Source organism: Cuculus canorus, chromosome 6 (assembly GCF_017976375.1).
Source record: "Cuculus canorus isolate bCucCan1 chromosome 6, bCucCan1.pri, whole genome shotgun sequence".
In the NCBI taxonomy this organism is placed as follows: Eukaryota; Metazoa; Chordata; class Aves; order Cuculiformes; family Cuculidae; genus Cuculus; species Cuculus canorus.
In genome coordinates, this window is record NC_071406.1 from 36,192,014 (window position 1) to 36,211,661 (window position 19,648).

The 19,648-nt window shown below is 44.8% G+C and overlaps 1 protein-coding gene across 1 annotated transcript in view; it reads right to left on the bottom strand.

Annotated features, from left to right (window-relative positions):
- The window catches only part of ITGAV (integrin subunit alpha V), a 42,116-nt gene extending 30,925 nt beyond the window's left edge, over positions 1-11,191 (bottom strand). Inside the window, exons 1-2 of the mRNA XM_054070072.1 lie at positions 10,998-11,191; positions 7,054-7,181 (exon numbers count right to left, since the gene is read on the bottom strand). Coding sequence (XP_053926047.1) covers positions 7,054-7,181; positions 10,998-11,146 — 277 coding nt within the window. The 5' untranslated portion in view covers positions 11,147-11,191. The remainder of the gene's footprint in view (positions 1-7,053; positions 7,182-10,997) is intronic.
- Positions 11,192-19,648: the final 8,457 nt, after the last annotated feature.

Sequence of the window (19,648 nt, forward strand, 5' to 3'; positions counted from 1 at the left end):
ACCCATTTGCGTATGGTGATGAGAAAGCTCAGCTGAACATCTGTCCCGATCCTGAGTGCTGGGCTTCACGGGGATAACCTCTGCCAAGAGGCAGCGAAATGCTGAGGTTTGGTGTCAACACATCAGAATACTTAATGAGTTGTGAATAGTCGCCTAACTCACAGATTTGCCATTAAAATAAACCTCTCTAACTGTGCCAATTCAAAGTGGATGATGTTGCCCCCTCAGGTAAAGGGAACATGAAGCTAATTAAGAGAAAGACAATTGTATAAGACACACAAGAGCACTGTTTTCATCACACGAGAACATTCAGTGGTACAGCACTAGTTACCATCCATTTCAACCTTAATGAGATGGGGGCAAGTGAGGATGGGCTTACCTGCACCGGGAACTCCCCACGCCGTGAGGCCGATGGTGGTGCAGCAGCCCTGTTTTGCATTAACAAAACAGTGTTTGTTAATGACTTGGGGAGACAGAGCTTCCCACTGCTTCCTTCCCCTCTTCGGAGGTACCAGTCCTGCTTCTTCCCCAGGGCAGCACTGGAACAGAAGCATCTGATCCTTTTGTCTACGTAAGACACTTTTTTTACCCGACTAGTCACACCATTGTGATTCAGCTGTCCAGACAGAGCCAACAGTACTCCTGCACGAGCCCACCTCATCACAAAAGCATGGCAGTTTCTCCGCTGTCAGCTATACCAATGTGTGGAGGAGGCTTTATGCATTCTGCCGGCCCCTCTGATGTTCAGAGCAGCACCCAGAGTCCAACTCAGACTGCAGTTGTACCAGCACACCCGATACAACAGCCAAACATGAGTGGGACTGATGGAGTGACAGACTGAGCGAGATGAAAATCAACCCCTGTTACTACAAATAAATGAACGGTCTTCACACAATCATTGCTTTGTTGTTGACTAAAACAACAGTCTTCAAGACTGAAATCTCTATGCAGATTGCATCCTAACACCAATAAAACAATCAGCTAAAAATGAAACAGTACTTGGTTAAAGCATGCCGTTTTCACAAAATACAGAGCTATCTCACACTTCCTTAACCATCTCCTTATTCCGTAAGTGGAACAGATCGAGTTATGAACAACTGACTGGCTCATTTGTACAAGTGACCAAAGTCTCCCAAAGGCAAGTATAAACTCCTGACACCCCTCTCCAGTCACAGCTTCCTAGCACCAGCAGATCCTACGCTGTGCAGTGCGACAGCACGGAGCTGCACAAGGCAGCTCAAATACCCACGTCAAACTAAATAGGTCACAGAGAGATACAGCCATGCCAAACTGGTGCTTTAGGCTTCCAAACAAAGACTTTTATTGTTTAGAATCACCCACTTGGGGATAGAGAAAAAAAAATGTCGAAAAGCAACAAGGAATTAGGACAGTTTTTATAAATATTTTCCTTCTCAAAAGCTTCTTTCCCCTCTTTTAGCACAGATCAAAATAACCAGTCTTAAAATAATTTCATCCACAAATATGTAAGAACAAGCCATTTCTCCAAAAATGCTGGTGCATCAAAACACATGGGAAGGGGGGAGAGGAGGGACAGTACAACTGTCAAAGTAATAAAGCTTGATACAGTTAGAGGCTATGCTGAATTATTTTTCCACAGCAGTGAGAACACACAACACAGAGCTGAGATGCTCTTAGTTTTTCAGCAGCTTTGGGAAGTTTGCCCAGTCTTGAATTTTGAGATCTGATACAGAGAATGCAAGCAGCAGGGAAGGCTTGGACCAAAATGAGGAACAACAGCTCAGCAGCGTGTCGATCTATTAGAGGATGCGTCTCAGCAGCGCAAAACAATGCACAGTCTGAGCAAGCAGACCCTTCTGTGCTGAAACCGAATTCTGCACAAGAAACCTGCAGTTCGTTAGCATACAAGTTCAAAGTTGTTGTGAGTGTATTTCCTTTTGTAACAGTTTGTAGAGCTGTTTGCATTTCATCAGATTATTCTAAAGGCAGCAGCTCTTGAAAGAGACTCAGTACTATACTGTGATGCTGACACGAAAGGCTGCGCTTTCAAGCACCCTGTACCAGAGAAGGTACCATTCTCAAACCTTTCATTAACAAACTGCAAGAGAAACTTGATCATCACAAACCCGTTCTGTTGCATTTCTAGAAATAGCCACGGAGGCATAATGAAAGGCTTCTTATTGTTCTTGTCTGATGAAGAGCTGGGACCCCAAAGACGAAAAAGTAAAATAATATGAATAATTACAAAGATTGTTTTCTTTTGGAAAAGCAGCGCATAGGAAACTCATTTGGTTTATGTTAATTTGTTCATATTGATGACATGTGTACAGCCTAATTAACTCCAACTGCTTACATGGGTCCCTGAAGAATTTGTTGTTTGTTTGCCAGAATGAAAATCCAGAGCCATCCTGCTCTCTACAATTCCATGGCCGAACAACGGAGGTATTTCTCTACGTGTCAGCCGATTAGCTAAGTGCACCTGCCCTGCTGTTCGTGTATGTCAAACTGTAAAATACAGTCACTGAATAAAAACATGATGATGAGTTGCCGATTTTCCTAAAAAGCATATATGACCACTCTCCTCCTCCTCACTGTTTCGTCTGGCTCAAGAAGCTTTTGATCCTCCTCTTGCACAGAAAACACGTCTAATTCTATGCACAAGAAATGGACAACTACACAAAATAAATACAACTCGCAGAAAGATCTTTAACTTTCCAAGAGTCTTTGCCCTGAGCAGGATTAAGGAAATGCTTTCAGTAATATTTGGTGTTATCTGTACAAGCTTAGACGCAAAGGCTGCAGAAGGAGAAAAAGGGAAGGAGATGTGTCTAAAATGAATGGGTTTGGATGTCAGTCTCCAAACTGATCAGAAACACAAAATGCCCTGCTATATTAAGTGCATTCCTTTCACAGCTTACCCACAAGAAATATGTTTTTCCTGGAACAAGCTGCCGTGCAGCTGGCGATGGAGCCAACTGCTCCCTAAACATTGTTATGCTTTCTAGGAGAGGAACCACCTCTCCAGTCAGACTTGCAGGAGCAGCAGTACTAGGGTTTGAGAAGCTGCAGGAGCGTTTTTACCATTGGCCTTCCCAGATTCTTCCTTCTGTATAAGGTTCAGACCACCCCCTGTTGCTACACATTAAACCAAAAAATAAATTGAATCGTCAGTCATAGAATTATCCAATGCAGAGAAGGGACAAGAAAGAAGATAAACACTGACCCACTTTGACCCGTAACTCGTAGGTTTTGGTGATTTCGATATGACTTGTAAAGCACCACACAAAAGAAAGGTCATTGTTCATGTTTACAACAATTCTGAAGAATTGAGAATGTAAATTCAGTCCCCCCTCAGCGCCTGTCCAGAAGAAATATAGCCTTCTACGCATTCTGAACCTCTGAAACTCAACTGTGACAGAGGAGAACAAATCCCAAGTACTTTACACTACAGTTCAACAGAAATTGTGGTAATGCTGGGGCAATCATAGCCAGAAGGCAAGATACACAAGAATGCAAATACCAGCAACCGCAGCTTTGTGGCACTGGCACACTGAGCTGCTGAATTAACGAAGTAAACAGGAATAAGGCAAAAACAAGCTCAGTGCTTACCTACACTTTTGAGTCAGACCTATTCCAATCTGCAGGATAACCCTTTAACAGCTCAGCTTCACTTTGCAACAGTTTTGGGGAAAGCCTGCACGTGAGGAAGCTTGCTCTAGGGGTTGGTTCCTTTAACTTTTATGTGCTCCCAAGAGCGAAAACCAGCCCAAAAATGCATGCCTGATGACACTTGCAAGCCTTTAAGAGATTCCCTCTGGCCTCCTGGCCATGTGCACACAAGCACATTCAGCACAGCTCTGCACACCACTGAATGCGAGGGTATTTTCCATCACACATGTTTGTTATGCAGTTTTCACATCATCACAACTATGTTAAATCAAAGCCAACTGATGTCAATGCTACAGCGCTCAGCAGCCCCGCGGCGAGGCATCTTTACATTTGGGAAGTGTTAATGTGTGATATAAACATTGTGCCTCCCAAAGCCACCATGTATACCAGAACGTCAAAAGCAATTAGCATAACATGCACAGAAACGCACACACGCACAGAGAATATTTGCCAGTGTGTTTCCACATGAGTGTAACCACTGTCCTGGGAGATGCAGGAGAAGGGAAGACCCCCTGCCTTCCTCATCACAGATATACAGCTGGTTTAAATGAGAAAATACACTGTGGAGCAAATGGTTAAAGCACATTTTCTTCTGGCTAGCAGTTTAAAAATTGTAACGTGCTTTACGAGGTTTTGATGTCGCAGGCCGGTGAGGAGGGCATGAGGAGGGAAATGTGTATACCTTTAGTCCAGGAGCTGTGTGTGCTCCATGATGGGACTCCTACTGCTAGATGCCCAGCTCCCCTCCTGAAGGAAGGCACAGAGAAATAAATCAGGTGCTGCCGGGAACTATGTGCTCAGTGAGTTCTCGCTTTCCTCTGTGACCTCCAGAGGTGAGGGCAAAAGCAAGGAACAAAGAAGTCAGGTGCAAGGCAAGGGCTTGTAGAAGTTCACCTCTGAAAGCTAACATACGGCAGCCAGAACCTCTCCTCCTGGACTACCCAAGAGCTGTTGTGGTTGTACCCGTGTACATGACCATTCTCCTGTGCCAACACGGTATTTGAGCCAAAAGCAGGTGTTAGAAAATAAACCCCAATTCTGCACAGTTACTGCCATGCAGCTGAGCCAAGGGTGGCCTTTGTACAGAGGGGGAAGAGAAAAGGATCCATAAAGCTGGAGGAAAACAACTAAAAACAAGGAATGTTAAGTAAGGAAAAGTAATAAACTGATAGAGAAAAAGACCTTTCCTGCTGTAAATCCCTGCTCTCCTATGGATTTGCGATGCAGCCATAAAACTGGCAGAGAAACACAACCTCACATAGTCAGAACAAACTTGCTCTTTCCTCCGTTCACTGCTTTTATTCATTGCAGAGAAAAATGGCCTCTTCCTCACACTCAGCACTACCTGCCAGACGTATGGCTTGGCCTGGCCCAAGATCTGCCCGCTGTGTGCTCTGGCACGGGGAAGCAGGAGGAGAAATGGGGACAAGCCTTCTATTAATGGTAACTTTGCAAATCCAGCGAGTTTGGTAAACAGAGACAAGCTGCAAGTAGGAACATTCTCCTTATTTTCACAGGTCAGATTTCTGACCAGCTGTAAAGAATTAGAAAAGAACTGCTAAAAAACCCATTCATTAATTATGCAGAATCTGTGCTGCTTTTTAATTAACAAAACAGCTAAATAATCTTGGGGGGAGGGGGACCACGATGAAACTCTGCCTTGTGTGCAGGGCTAAGCAACACCTCTGGAGTTACTTCAACAGTTGTTTAATAAGATTTGTAACTATGGATGCACCTGTGTTTTTGCAGAGGCTGCATTTAGTCATCTACAAAAAGCACCTCTGTGTTAGCACCACAAATCAGAGGTCAAAACTGCTTCCTATTTCCTGCCAAGGGAATCCCAGGCCTTCCCTAACCCGTCATTAATACCCAAAGAGGCAGGGGCAGGCAGGAGTGGGGTTTTACACTGGTTTGGATGTAACACATTGTCATAACAACATAGGGCACCAAGCATTGTATTACTCACAAAGAAAAAGACTTTTCATTTTGTCTCAGTGTATTTATTATTTTATTTCTCTGGCACACAATGACCCCTTTCACCCAGAGAATAATTGACAAATGCATTAATTCCCCTTCGTTGCCACAAAGCTGGAATGAGTTAAAATATGCCTGGAAAAAATCCTCTTAGACAATTATGATCCGCTATTTTCACTGTCAGATTTCAAGCAATTAATGTGCCCCTTAAAGACAAATTACAAGTAAAACCCTGCTTGTTTGCCCAGCAGCAAATATCTTATGCACAGACACATTGCAAAGCTGTGTGGCCTCTACATCCATTTACTCTATCTGACACATAGAAAAGCCTATTGTAACTGTTCGCAGTAGAAGCAGATAAGGGCACTGTAATTCCTGTTGGAAGACACATCTAGAACACATCCAGGTGGCTCATCTTACCCTACCAGAAGTTTTTTGGTTGTTATATTACAGATGATTATTAGGGACATCTGAATTCTCAAAACAAACAAAACCCATAGCTGTTTTCTCATTAACAATAAGCCTAAGTATATAAAATAACAAATTTAAATCCAGTTGTTGTTGTCTTACACAGATGCAGCCTCCCAAGTCAAAACACTAGCAGAGGCAAGAGTGAATAATAACCAACGACACCATAAAGTCAAAGGTGTTTCCTCTGTCCTACCGTGTGGATCTTGCTAATACACTCCCATGATATGGAAAGGTTTTTGCACTGGCCTGAAACATGCTGTGGAAAACAGGATTCAACACAGAATGGCTCAGGCAGAAAAGCACACACGGTGTGTTCTCATATGATCTGCCACAGCTTGTGGAAATCACTGTGTGTACCAGTGCATATGAAATCCTTCACGTCAGCATTGCTGCCGCTCAGCTTTGGAGCACTTCAGAATGGGTCGGAAATGCCTCTGTCCTGAGGCACCTTGAGTGCCACTGTCACAAATGGCCCAAATACGATGAAGCTACATTCAAGGGGAAAAATAACAAAAGGTATTTTTTCCACAGCTTGAAGTTTGTACTCCCAGTTCCAGATTAAACTTCTGGATATTTCTGCATACATCACCTTTGCCACTACTGAAAAAGTACCTTTCCTTCTCTGCCATGTTCTTAATAAGCAATAAAACCTGTGAGGTTTATTGGGAATTAGGCTGCTACACATTTTGGGATTGCTGAGAAATGCAGACAGGTTAAAACAACAGAAGACTAACGTATGCTTGCTCAAGCTTTCAGCACCCACCAAGGACAACAGAATTCTCCAAGAGAGGAAAGGAAAAAACAAACCACAACCAAGCCTTGACTGGCTGCCAGTCCCGAAACGGCAGCATTCACATCGACCATCAGAAAACCCCACATGGATCAGAATCCCTTTCGCACTCTCAGGCTGGGATTAGAGCAGAGACATCCCATCTGCCGCCTCAGTGAACCGCACATTACCTGTGGAGTCAAATATAATCGGCTGGCAATTTCTGTTGGAATTCCAGTTACATTTGAGCACCTGGCCTCCTTCCACAATGTTATGCTGGGTAGTGTTTGCTTTCGGAGCTCCCACCAGGAGAAACGTCCTGCAGGAAGAAAAAATAAAACAAAGGTTTCAAAAATGTAAGGCATGGACACCGATACTTTATGACAATGGAAGAGTTAATACCATAGAGACCTTGCCCATTCATATCTACATCTGACTAGAGCTACTTCGAGTTTCAGAGAAATTCATATTAGGTTTTAAGTCCTGGGTCCCTCTTCTCTGCAAGCAAAAGCAGGCAGAAAAACCCCAAAACTGCTTATCAAAAAGATGAGACAAAAGAAGGTATGAGAAAATTATTCTATCATACTTAAAATGACATTTTAAACGAGATAAACACCTTTACTATTCATTTTTTCCTCTCTAAAATAAGTACACATGCAGTGGAACGGGAAGTCAAGTACTTCTGTAAATTAAGAAAGTCATCAGCTGGCATGAGTTCTCTTTAATTATGTATGTAAGAGTAATTCAAGGAAGTCAGACAAAAATGGAAACAATACATAAACAAAGCAGTGGTGCTTCTGTGCTCAGACAGTACCAAGTCATGAGTCAGTCCAGCACTAGCAAACGCTCTTTTACAAAGAACCTTCCAGCACCCAAACCCACGAGTCTGTACACTAGTGTCATTATAGAGTTATCATTTTCATATTAGGATCAGCTGTCCTTTTCCACATCTCTGCTTGTGTGAACATGTCAAGTGCACTCAGAGCAGGAGCTTCTACAAGATTGCACCTCTGCAAGTGGTAAAGTTCAGAAGTTGCAAAGTAAGAAATATCTTTAACAAAAAGCCAGACCAAACAAGGCTCTTGGCATCTTCCATAGGGTTATTAAGATCTTCCAGCAACTCTGACACCTCTGAGACACACTGACTCATCAGCACTCTCCTGGGGAAGTCGATTTGAAGCACAAAGACACAAAACTAAATGCTTCTTTCTAGACGCTAGAAAACTAGATGCTTCTTTCATCAGCATCTTCTCCGCTGTGTCCACTTACACTGTTTAAGAGAGAATATAGCTTGCAAGAGCAAGTCTTATCACCCCACATCAGGCACCATGGTTATTTGGTTTTGAAACTGCGTTAGCTGAACAAGCTGCAAAACTGGTTGGAGAGGACGTCTACAGGCAGGCAGATCAAGACTTATCAAACTTGTCCTGCTCTTCACAGTCAGCTTCCAGACCTTGCTTCAGCACAGAGCTAGGTTTGTATTTCTTAATATATAAATACCAGGTAGACACACGTAGCACCTCCTCAAAGCTCGGTTCTTAAAGACCCACATAAGCTACTTGTTTTCAACTAGTACAGCCTTAAAAAAAAATCTCCTGTTGTGGACCCTTACAGAATACCTAGGCTGGCTGGCAATGCATTTGTTAGCTGCCATTCAGACTCTCTAGATTCCAAAACCAAGAATTTGAAAGGCTTTAATCAACTTAAAATATTCTCCCTAGGCATAACAGAAGTGCTTAAAAATAAACATCATAATGCCAAGTAAAAAAACATGTTAATTATTGTAATTACAATCTATTAAACAGGTGGTAGCTTGCCTCCCACTTTTCTCCTGTATCACTTGGCATTTGAGAAGCACCCCAAATCAAATACTCGTTTAAAAAAAATATATGATTAGAAGGAAATGGTGATTTTAAGTCTTTCTTAAGATAATCTTTGTGATGAAGTTTACTAACAATATTACCAATAACAGAGTCATTATAGGAATCCATAAAGGTTTAGTTGCCTCTTTTTGCAGAAAAAAAAAAAAAAAAAAAACAAAAAACCCACATGCATTTTTATTATCGTGGACCAAATGAGCAGCTTCTACCATAGGTCTCTCTAATATATCAATGACCAAAATACCAAGAAACCTCTGTCTACGCCCTTTGGGGAAGGGGGCACAGAGGGTGCATGGGAATACTCCAGTCTAGCTTTGATACTCTGCGTCTCCTACTCAATGCCCCAGCACAGCACTGAGGACCAGGCTGGGAGCATGCTGGCATCCTGAGTAGTTCAGCCTACATCACAGGGTACTAGCGGGAATACGTGCTCCCCAGTGCCAGTAAAGAGACACTGGTGTTTCCATGGTGTACACTGGACAGACAGACAAGCAATGCAATTCATTTAAAACACAGTGTGCACGAGAAGCTTCTTCTGAAGTGATGGTCAGTCACAGTTACAGCTCACCCTCCCGTCAGGCACCACACAGCCACCAACATCAGACTACCACGGACTCCAGGAATAGGTCTTTCACACAGGACTCCCAAAAACGCTTTATTTTGGTACTCATCAGGTTAAAATAGTGATTAAACAGCAGCCTGTGCATTCAAGAACTAGTAACACTCCTTTGTTGTAAGGCCAGTCAATTCAAACAGCTTTAGCTTGGCTACATTTACTTATGCCTCTAGTACTGATGTAAAGAGCTGGCAATAAACGAAAATGCACCAAAGCAACAGCAAAGGCAAAGGAGCCAAGTCACCCACACGGCACTCAATGGAAACCACACAGCAAGGCTGATGCTATTGAACACCTTCGCTAACATCAGTGCAAAGCAATTCACTGGGTGAACTACCCAACACGTAAGGGCAGACATCAGTGAGCTCACCGCTCATCACTGCTCTTCCTTCCCCTCCAACAGCCTGAGCAAATCTGTGAGCCTTCCAGTCCACCCTGTGTGTGTGCTGGTCCTTCTGGAATGATGGGTGAAGACACGAGATGATGTCTGGAGGACACAGCATACCAGTAGTCCTGGCTGCTTCAGGAGGCAAAGGATCAGTCTCCCCAGGCATGAACTGAACCCTTAACGCCCACTCCCCTAAGAGCCACACAGCTTGTTTCAATTGTGAGCTTAAATCTAAGACAAAGCAGCACTAGGGCGTAGCTCAGCAGATACAGATTACAAGTTCTAGTCACACCCAAAAATGGATAAAATTCCCTTAAAAACATGAAGAAGACTCCCATGCTGTCAGAAAACCACAATCTAAGTTTAAAAAAATAAAACCCAAGACTTCTCTTTTACAGCCCTTCACTCTGAGGTCAATAGTTTTTATAAAAACAATGGAAGAGCTCCAAGCAGTGATTTCAGCGAGAGCTCAGACCCACAATTCCTTATCAGGAAGGAAGTTTACTACATGCATTTACCGGTCTGATGGTAACTCTGCAGCCACACACGATGGCTTAAAAATAAAAGGAGGGACACAAATAGAACCGTTTTTCTTCAAGCACCGAGATTTACAGGATTAAGATAGCCCAGAAAGATGGAGCAAGACACGCAAGTTAAGACAGGACAGCTGTTAATATTTGTGGGCAATAAAGACACGCAAACCAGGCCAGCTGATTTACTGCAGAAAGATTTGCTCAATAGCTATAGAATTTGTTTATAAAGTTTTATGAGCTAAGAATTGAGACACAGAGAAAGAGAGAGAAAGAGAGAGAGAGAGAATGCCCTCGGCATGATGGAAGCCAGCAGCTTTTCCAGCTCTGTAGCCCCTTAAGATGGGAAAGTAGGGGATAAAGTGGCAAAACCTGGATTGTCACGTAGCCTGCAGCTGAGGAACAGCCGGATTCGGAACGCGCAGCCAGCGGGACGGCTCTTGGGAAGCCCAAAGCGCACGTTGCCCAACCGAACTTTAGCAGGAAAGGAGAACTCGCCCGGGAAGCAGGCGCGGAGCGTGTCTGTACAGAACCTTCCCCGGGCTGCCCAGCACGCGCGCAGCTCCGCGCCCTGGACGGGACCCCCGCGCCGGGGAGGTGGAAAAGGGATGCTGGATGGGGACACGGGCAGCGATGCGGGATGGGGGGACAGGGACGCGGGAAGAGAAGACCGGCAGGGATGTGGGATGGGACACGGGAGAGGACGCGGCCGGGCACTTACGAGGAGGGGTCGGGAGCGAAGAAGTCCACGGCGAACCCGAAGTAGCTGCCGTGCGGCCCCGAGAAGACGGCGGGGCGCTGCACGTCCAGGTTGAAGGCGCTGCCCGCGGCCACCAGCGCCAGCAGAGCCCAGCACAGACCCCGCGCCATCGCCCAGCACTTCCTCCGCCGGGGCGGGGCGGCACCGCCTACACACGGCAGAGACTGCCCCTCACTGCCGGCGCTGCCTCCGGCCCGAGAGAGCCAGCCTGCCTGCCTGCCCGCTCGCCTGCCCTGCCTCTGTCTACAGCCTGCCTGCTTCCCTCCCTACCCTGCAGCCTCCCTGCCTGAGCCTGCCCCGCCTCCCTGCAGCTTCCCTGCTTCCCTGTTTCCCCCCACCTGCAGCCTATCCCGCAGCCCTGCCTGCAGCCTCCTTGCTTCCCTGCCTGACCTACCTCCCGGCCTGCCAGCCGAGGGGTGACATGGCAGAGGGGAAGCTGAGGGGTGACATGGCAGGGGGGAAGCTGAGGGGTGACATGGCAGGGGGGAAGCTGAAGGGTGACATGGCAGGGGGGAAGCTGAGGGGTGACATGGCAGGGGGGAAGCTGAGGGGTGACATGGCAGGGGGGAAGCTGAGGGGTGACATGGCAGGGGGGAAGCTGAGGAGTGACATGGCAGGGGGGAAGCTGAGGGGTGACATGGCAGGGGGGAAGCTGAAGGGTGACATGGCAGAGGGGAAGCTGAGGGGTGACATGGCAGGGGGGAAGCTGAGGGGTGACATGGCAGGGCGGAAGCTGAGGGGATGACATGGCAGGGGGGAAGCTGAGGAGTGACATGGCAGGGGGGAAGCTGAGGGGTGACATGGCAGGGGGGAAGCTGAGGGGATGACATGGCAGGGGGAAGTTGAGGGCTGACAGGGCAGGGGAAAAGCTGAGGGGTAACATGATGGGGGAAGCTGAAGGTGACATGGCAGAGGGGCAGCTGAGGGGCTGGTATGGCAGGAGGGTTAATGCATGGGTGAGAGACTGTGGATCTGCCCCTGCCTGAGGCACCCCAGGCTTGACACAGCTCCTGCTGCAGCCCAGGGCTGGGGGAGGTCAAGGGCTATGGAGAAGCTCAAAAAATGAGGGAAAGAGGGTGTACCACCATCTGACAGAGCTGTTTTGGTGGGACTGCCTCAGTAATGCCCTGCTGACCAAGCCTGGGGACAGTCCGCTTCAGGGGAGCCTTTAACAGAGGCAAAGGGCCTGTGTGGACCTGTCCATGAAGGAAAAATGACTATTTCCAGCCTAAATGGCTAAGACATGAATTGGTTTGAAGGCACAGAGTGAGGCAGAGCAGCGGTTGTGGGCAGCAGGCTTGGGGCTAGCAGAGCCCAGCCTGTGAAATCCCCTGATAGAGGTCCCAGCACCTCTTTTACGACTGCTTTGCCCATCCCGGGAAGCTATATCCGGCCCTTGTGTCATGGAATCATGGAGTGGTTTGGGTGGGAGGGGACCTCAAAGCCCATCTAGTTCCACACCCTTCCATGGGACACCTCTGACTGGATCAGGGCCTCAAAGCCGGTACAGCAGTGTTTCAGGAAAAAGAAAGCACGCTGGAAGACCTATGAAGTGGAATTAATTAATACTAATTCAGACTACTAATTCACCAAACAACGCAGTTGCCGTGTAATCAGTTTCACACCATTTCCACTAGAACTCTAAACTTTTACCTTTGCTTTTCTCATGTGAGCACAATAAAAACTAAAGGAACAAATAATGATGTTTCAAGCCCTAAATACAAGTTAAAAATACCCTATACGTATTTACCAAAGGAAAGACTCGGAATTAAGGGAATTCTGAAAGAAAATTATTTACAAAATAAGCACATGAAATACCACAAAGCTGTACAAGAAAAAGCCTCCAAACCCACATTGTGTTGTAGAGAGGTTATGCTGAGGCTGCTTTAACAGTGGTGATGGATTCTAGCACAAGATCTGCAACAAGAACTCAAAAATGCTATCCTAAAGGGGTTGTTTAATTTAAAGAGTGGTAATTGCACCAGTTAGTGCGTCTTGCTAAAATACTAGTGTAACTCCCAGCCCCAAACATTTGAACTGGATGTTGGACCCACTGGTGACATTCTGGACTTAGATTCTACAGATGATTTTCCTTCGAAATCTGTTACATGGAGTCAGCGGACTTTTGCAGGCTCGGTTCTAAAATGAGGTGCATGAGGTAGCTAACAAGAGTTGGAATAAGAAAAATTAGAAGCCACGTACTGAGAATGTTTTCAATGGAGAACAATCATTGTGGCAGAAAACAATTAAAATAACCAGGAATAATGGTAGAGGATTTATTCAGCACAGAATAATATTTGTAAAAGACCTGTTAGCTGGCCTGCTGAAGAGAGATGGGATTCAGTAATCATTAAGCATTCCTGAAGCTGGCTTAATTCAAAGGAGAGAAAGTATCATACAACAACATTGACCCAGGTCCACTGAACATTGAACTCTTTTCTTTTTAATGAATTTTTCCTTCTAAGAAACCAAAGACCTTTCACAAGAAAAAAGCACTTTCTTCATCACCAACCGATGAATCACATCTCCAAGTTAGTATCAGTTTCCTGTTTGCCCTTGCACAAGTTTATGGTCCCTTTTTTTCTTGAAGTGATGTCCCACCCGCCTACACTCACCGATACCATGAATGTTGAGGCTTCTGAGAAAAACGGGTAGTGTATAAAGGATTCCAAGGGGAAGAAGTGAGCACTGGTATTGGGTGATCATTTCAGTTTCCCACTGAGCACAGAAACTTGCTTTACATTGAAAACATCCATATTCTTAAACCTCAATTCTTAAACCTCAGGTTTGATGTTAATGTGCAAGCTGAATTAAGCAGTCTGGAAGCCAACAGACGACTCAACAAACTAAGAGAATGAGGCTGAGTGGTGGAAACCTTTGAAGAGCTGGATGTAACACACGTAAGCTGCATCACACACCATGGATTCTTGACAGGCCTACTGCTACATCCCTACCGTTAAACACTTTTTACAAGTTCATTTGGAAAACTCACCAATACAAAGTCAGAAAGAAAACAAAGACAGAAAGTGAGAGGGGATTTCACAATCATTTTCATTGAAAAGGGGTTGCACATTAAGACTTTTCCATTTTAAATATGCTTTATGTCTGAACTGTTCCTTCCTGTCTAGAAACACAGGCGTCGCCTTGATACTTGCGCAATGCTGTGGCACTGTTGCTCCACTGTGAGCAGTAAGTGCACTTTTTATATTTATTCATAATTGTACTACAAAAAATCATATTTTAAATGTAAGTTTTTCAGCAACCTCCTGGTCTGCAGAGGAAGAACCATCCAAACATTTTCAGTAGTCATTCCCACAGCTTCCCTGTCTGCAGTAGAATGTATCACAGCTCGACAAACAGCAGCACACAGAACTGAGTGGTTTGTGCAAATAAATCCCTGATAGAGCCAGAAGCAAGAGCTAGATAATCCTCTGTTCCAGTTACTTGTTTATGCAACCAAGTGATAATAACAATTCCTTAAGGAAGTCAACTCAAAAATTCTTACTGTATCAAGAACAAGAGGAGAGTTCCTACCCCCGGACTTAATACTTGCTACTCATTTTCCTACCTTGGCTGCCTCTTCACAGGTTAAACCGCCACATTAGGAAGACAAACTCTTGTTGCTATTTACTGACTGCTCTCACAGCTGTTACACTAAAGACCTGATCAAAGCAAAACTGCGGATGGGTTAATAACTTCCCAAGTTCTAGCAAATACAGCAATAAACCAAAGAAAGAAAGAAGTGGTTTATGGGTCCTTTGATCAGAAAGTCAGCACCCGAGGGAAAAGGAGGATTTATTTTCTCTACTTGATTGCATCACTTGACAATATTACACAAGCAATAGAGGACAGATCAGTTTTAAGATCTTAGATTTGTTTTACTCCATGACAAATTTAGGTTCCTATGGACTGGCTGCTGCTTGTTGTCAGCAGCTGTTTGCAGGCAAGCCAGTGGAGTAACCTGAACTTCACAAAGAGTCAGGGGTTACTCATCCCTAGGGAAATCTCTTTTCAAGCCATTTCCTCCCTCCAGGAGCATAATTGCTTTTTCAACAGCTGTGCTGCACTTATCTGCTTTCTCCCCTCATTGGGGCTGAGCAAGGTACAGCAGCTGTTTCTTCCCTGACTCAGCACCGAGCACCAGCTCCTCTCCCATGAAGTTTCGTCACCAGTGGCAAGCGGAAGCAGTGGCGTCGCCACTGTCTGGCCCTAATTCAGCGCACAGTCAGAGTCCGTCTGTCCAGACAGTCTGAGAGCACAGCCACATCTCCCTACATGGCATTGTACCCCCAGCCTCAGCATAGGAAAAAACAGCACCCACAGGCTCAGGATTGTACTTCCAGTCGAAGCCCAGCCTACTGTGAATAAAGGAAAGTATTTTCTGTGGCGGAAGAGACAGAGTGATGGATTCCATTGCTTGCACTGAGCTACTACGCCTGCCAGAGTCACGGGCAGAAGAATGAAAGCCTAAAGCAGAGTTTGTGGGACTTTAAAGCAGGAAACAAACACTCTTTCAGGGAAGATGCAATTTTTCTTTACTAGCTTGCTTAGTTCTCCACATGAGTAAGATAACTGTGACTGAGCTCACATTGCAGACTGTAAACAAACAAATTGTATGTTTCTGAGTTTGTTCTCCTGTTATCTTGATTTACAGTACCTTGACTAAGGTACTCAGTGGTGAAAATGAACCACTAGGAAGCAGCAGAACAACCGGGATTCCATTAACAAGATATTGAAATTTTAACTGTATTTATTAGAGAAAAAGTTACTTTGTAATTCTTTGAAGTCTAAAGAACTGCTTTCCATTATTCAGTAGATTAAATTACAAGTAACACTGACAGAATATTTTGGAATAGTTTTCCTTTGCAGTTACATCTCCTTATGACATGACACTCAATAGAAAGACATGGACAGAGCCCCGCAAGCTGATAGTGACTGTGAATGCGCAGGTCACCCTGTTGCTGCTGAAAAGGCTCAGCAAGACATCCTATATGGAAGCAAGTAGCTTCAGCCTCCCAGCAGAGTCAGTGCTTTACAGTAGCAGTAGTGTTAATATCTGGAGCAAAGAAAGGATTACACTGATTTATTCATCGATGCTACTATTGGTGCCCCAGAAAAGCCGTTATTAACATGAGATTTTTACTACACATTTTGCTCTTGTACCATCCAGACTCTTGTGCCCGTAAAGCTGCTTAGTAGCCGGGGCAGATGTGTTAAGAAATGACGCAGTTTCTAAAAAGTAGACAGCAAGCCTAACTTAACTAAAAAGATGGACTTGATCTATTATTTTGTTTTGGTCAGTTGATGTCTTTTCTTTCTATTCTGTTTAAAGTTCTTTTTTTTTCTTGTAAAAAACATTACATCTGAAGACTACGGGAGCGCTGCTGGGTGTGAAACCAGAGGAAACTACATTAGCAACACTGTAAGTTTGATTTGCCCTGTTGCTCCTCCCAGCAATTGATCCTATCAGCCAAACCCCTTTCAGCTGTGAGGCAAAAGCTGTCCTTAGCCACAGGCTGTGGGGTTTGTGGGACAATGAGGGCATGACTGTGCTCTCAAAATCAGCTCTTAGCTGCTGAACAACACTCAGCATAGAGTTTGGAATCTTCCAGTCCAAAAGGAAGTGAGTTGCGCCAGGTTTTTTTGTGGTTCATGCAGCACCGATAGCTCTGTCACCTCAGTGTTAGTCAGCGTCTTTCCATCATCCCCTTTATGTTGCATGGAATGCTCATTACTCACTGGGCCTTTTTTTTACATTAGTATTTCATAGCATGAAATTCAGGGACTGCTCTGCTGGAGTTAGAAAGGGATTCATAATTCTCCAGTCTAACAAAATTAGTCACTATAAAATCATGTGTCTCAATTTTTGCTTCACAGAGCGCTCCTGCAGATGTAACAGACAAACACATCCTGATGTCACTCAGTAACACCTCAAAGACTTACATGTCTTTAAAAGATGTTTTCAAACAGCATTTTTACTCTAGAGAAAATGATCAACAGGAAGTAATGTAATAGAGAAGAAAGAGATGAGGAAAAAACAAACATCTGATATTTTCTGCACGACCTCAAACATGTTTTCATAACATCCATGCCTATAGGCTCGTAATAGAGAGACAAAAAGTTAAATACCACGCTGTACTGTTAAGGCATGGGGTGTGGGTACACAGCAGCCCAAGCTGCCACACCTACCTCCAGACCCAGCCTGGTGCCCTGAGCTGAAGGGAGACACAGGGGCTTGTTTCTGCTGGAGGGAAGGGTCCCCATGGGGCTCTCTAGAAGAGCACATGCAGGATTTGCTAATCTAGAGTGTAAGGGAGCTGCCGTTCTGCTTCTGGAGTAGGGAGAGAAAACAGAGGAGAGGGAACATTGACATCACAGGCTGGCTTTGCTCTTTCCTCTCACACAGAATATGTGTATTGTGTACGGCAGGTGTCTCTGTGTTTCTGCTTCTCCCTCCCTACCGATTTTCTACAAGAGATGCACTACACCTACACTGCGTGTTTCAAGGCAGTTCAACTCCAACACAGCTCCGAGGCTGCGGCATCCATAGGATGCATTTCCCTAACGGTTGACTGCACAAAGAGAATCATTCTGCCTGGAGAACCTTCTCTAGCTCACTGCTCCTCTCTGCCCTCCAGGAAAGCTTCTACTTCTTCACATGCATTTCATAAAGCAAGTCAGGTTTTAGTTGTTTTTTTCTTTTTTTTTTAAAAAGGTGTGATGCTCTCATTATATCTTGCTTTAATTTCAGTCCATCACATTTTTCAGCTCTGATTGGGCGTATTTGGGGAACATCTCTGCTTGTATGCCAGCCTTGAACAAATTTTGTCTAAATGCATTACACACTAACAATTTTCTGTCACGACTGTAAAATAAAGACAGTACCTGAGGTCTCTTTCACTAAACACAAATGAAATGCTGCTATTTTATGATCAAAAGAACTGAGTGTTTTTGCCATTCCTTTCTGTGCTGTGAAGGAGCCTACCGTGGTCACATTTTGGGGCTATAACATCACAGATGAATAAAACATCTTGGCCAGCAGCAGCTGCTCTCTGTTAAAGGATAGAGCATCTATCAAAACAGAGACTAAAAAAGCAGACTACGCCAAGGTCACATCTAAGCCTCTAACACCAGCGTTGAGGGACAGAGAGAAGAGCAACTTGCAAATCTCACTGTAAAAGCACTGAACATGACCTCGCTGCATAAAACACATCCGGCACCTAACTGGGAACAGAGACTAATTGCTTCACTACAGCTTTTGCTGATTAAGATCCACTCCTTGTGAGCAACTAAGCGCCTCCAGAGAGAAAGTTTCTACTTCTGTAAAAAAAAAAAAAAAAAAGTGTTTCTAGCACTGAAATACAGGAAGAGATTTTGTCCTTCACAGCTGGGAGACATCAACTCCATTTTGATATCCACTTTCCCCACTTGGCACTAAGACAAAGCAGAGGAAGGCACAAGATACCATTTCTTCCAAGTGCTTTTCCCTGGAGATCTCATAACACAAGCTGCCAGGAGTCGTACTCAAACAAGAGGCAGTAGAGCTGTGGGACTGGGGGATTCCCAAAAGATGCTAAAACTACACTGGGGTTCAAGGGAGAGAGAGGGAATATACTTGGAAGAGGAAGCTATCATAGGCTACTTCTAGTACAAGAAATCTTCTGGATTAGACATAGCTGGAAGCTACACTCGACAAGGGCTCCCGAGAAGCACAGGGGCTTGTCTTGTCCTCTCCTTGCCTCTTGCTTCCCTGTGTGCTGGAAAGTGGAGTCAGACTATACGCAACTCATTCACTTCACATGGGATTTGTGTCAGGAAACTTGCATCAACAGAACAGCTTAGTGCTAAGTCACGTTCAGGTGGGCTCCACTTCATCACAGTGCTCATTTCCGAAGTATTAATTATTAATCTACCCCCAGGAAAGCCTTGGTGTTCATTTTTAATGGAGCACTTACTGAATGAAACTCCGTCAGCTGCAGAGTTTGGCTCCCAACTCACAGGACAGAGCGTTAATCAGTAGGTTCAAGTCCAGCCAGTCTCCAAGCAGGAGGAACAGAAGTAGCACTGCTGCCAAACCTTACAGAGATCACCCGACTGCTACGCCAACAACTGCTTTGAAAGAGATCCAAACAGACCCACCAAGCCAAGAGGCTGGAACATCCCAGTCAGAAGTCCCAGAGTAAGTGGAAACAGTGAAAAGCAAAGAGGGACAGTGAGCTTTCTCTCCCATCACATCAAGCCATCTGCCAGTAGCCACTACCTAGGAACATCCCCTTTTCTTCAACTAACTTAAACATTCAGTAGCTTTGCAAGGCAACTGTCCTGATGTTTCAATGATGCACGAGAGTTCTGCACCACACAGACCAAAAAGAGCGCACACGCCCTCTCTCTGTTTTACTAGCTGGAGTGTGAGTTACCCCGGTCACCACTCCACTACACAATGCACATCAACAACATCGACACAACCATGGCTGAGTTAACCTGTCTAGATTAGTGAAACAGAGCAGCATGACAAAAATCGGTGTTACATGCCACACAGCAGCATCTAAGACAAATATAGAAAGCCATTTTCATCCTTGATAATGGTTAAATTACTTTTATTCCCATTTAAA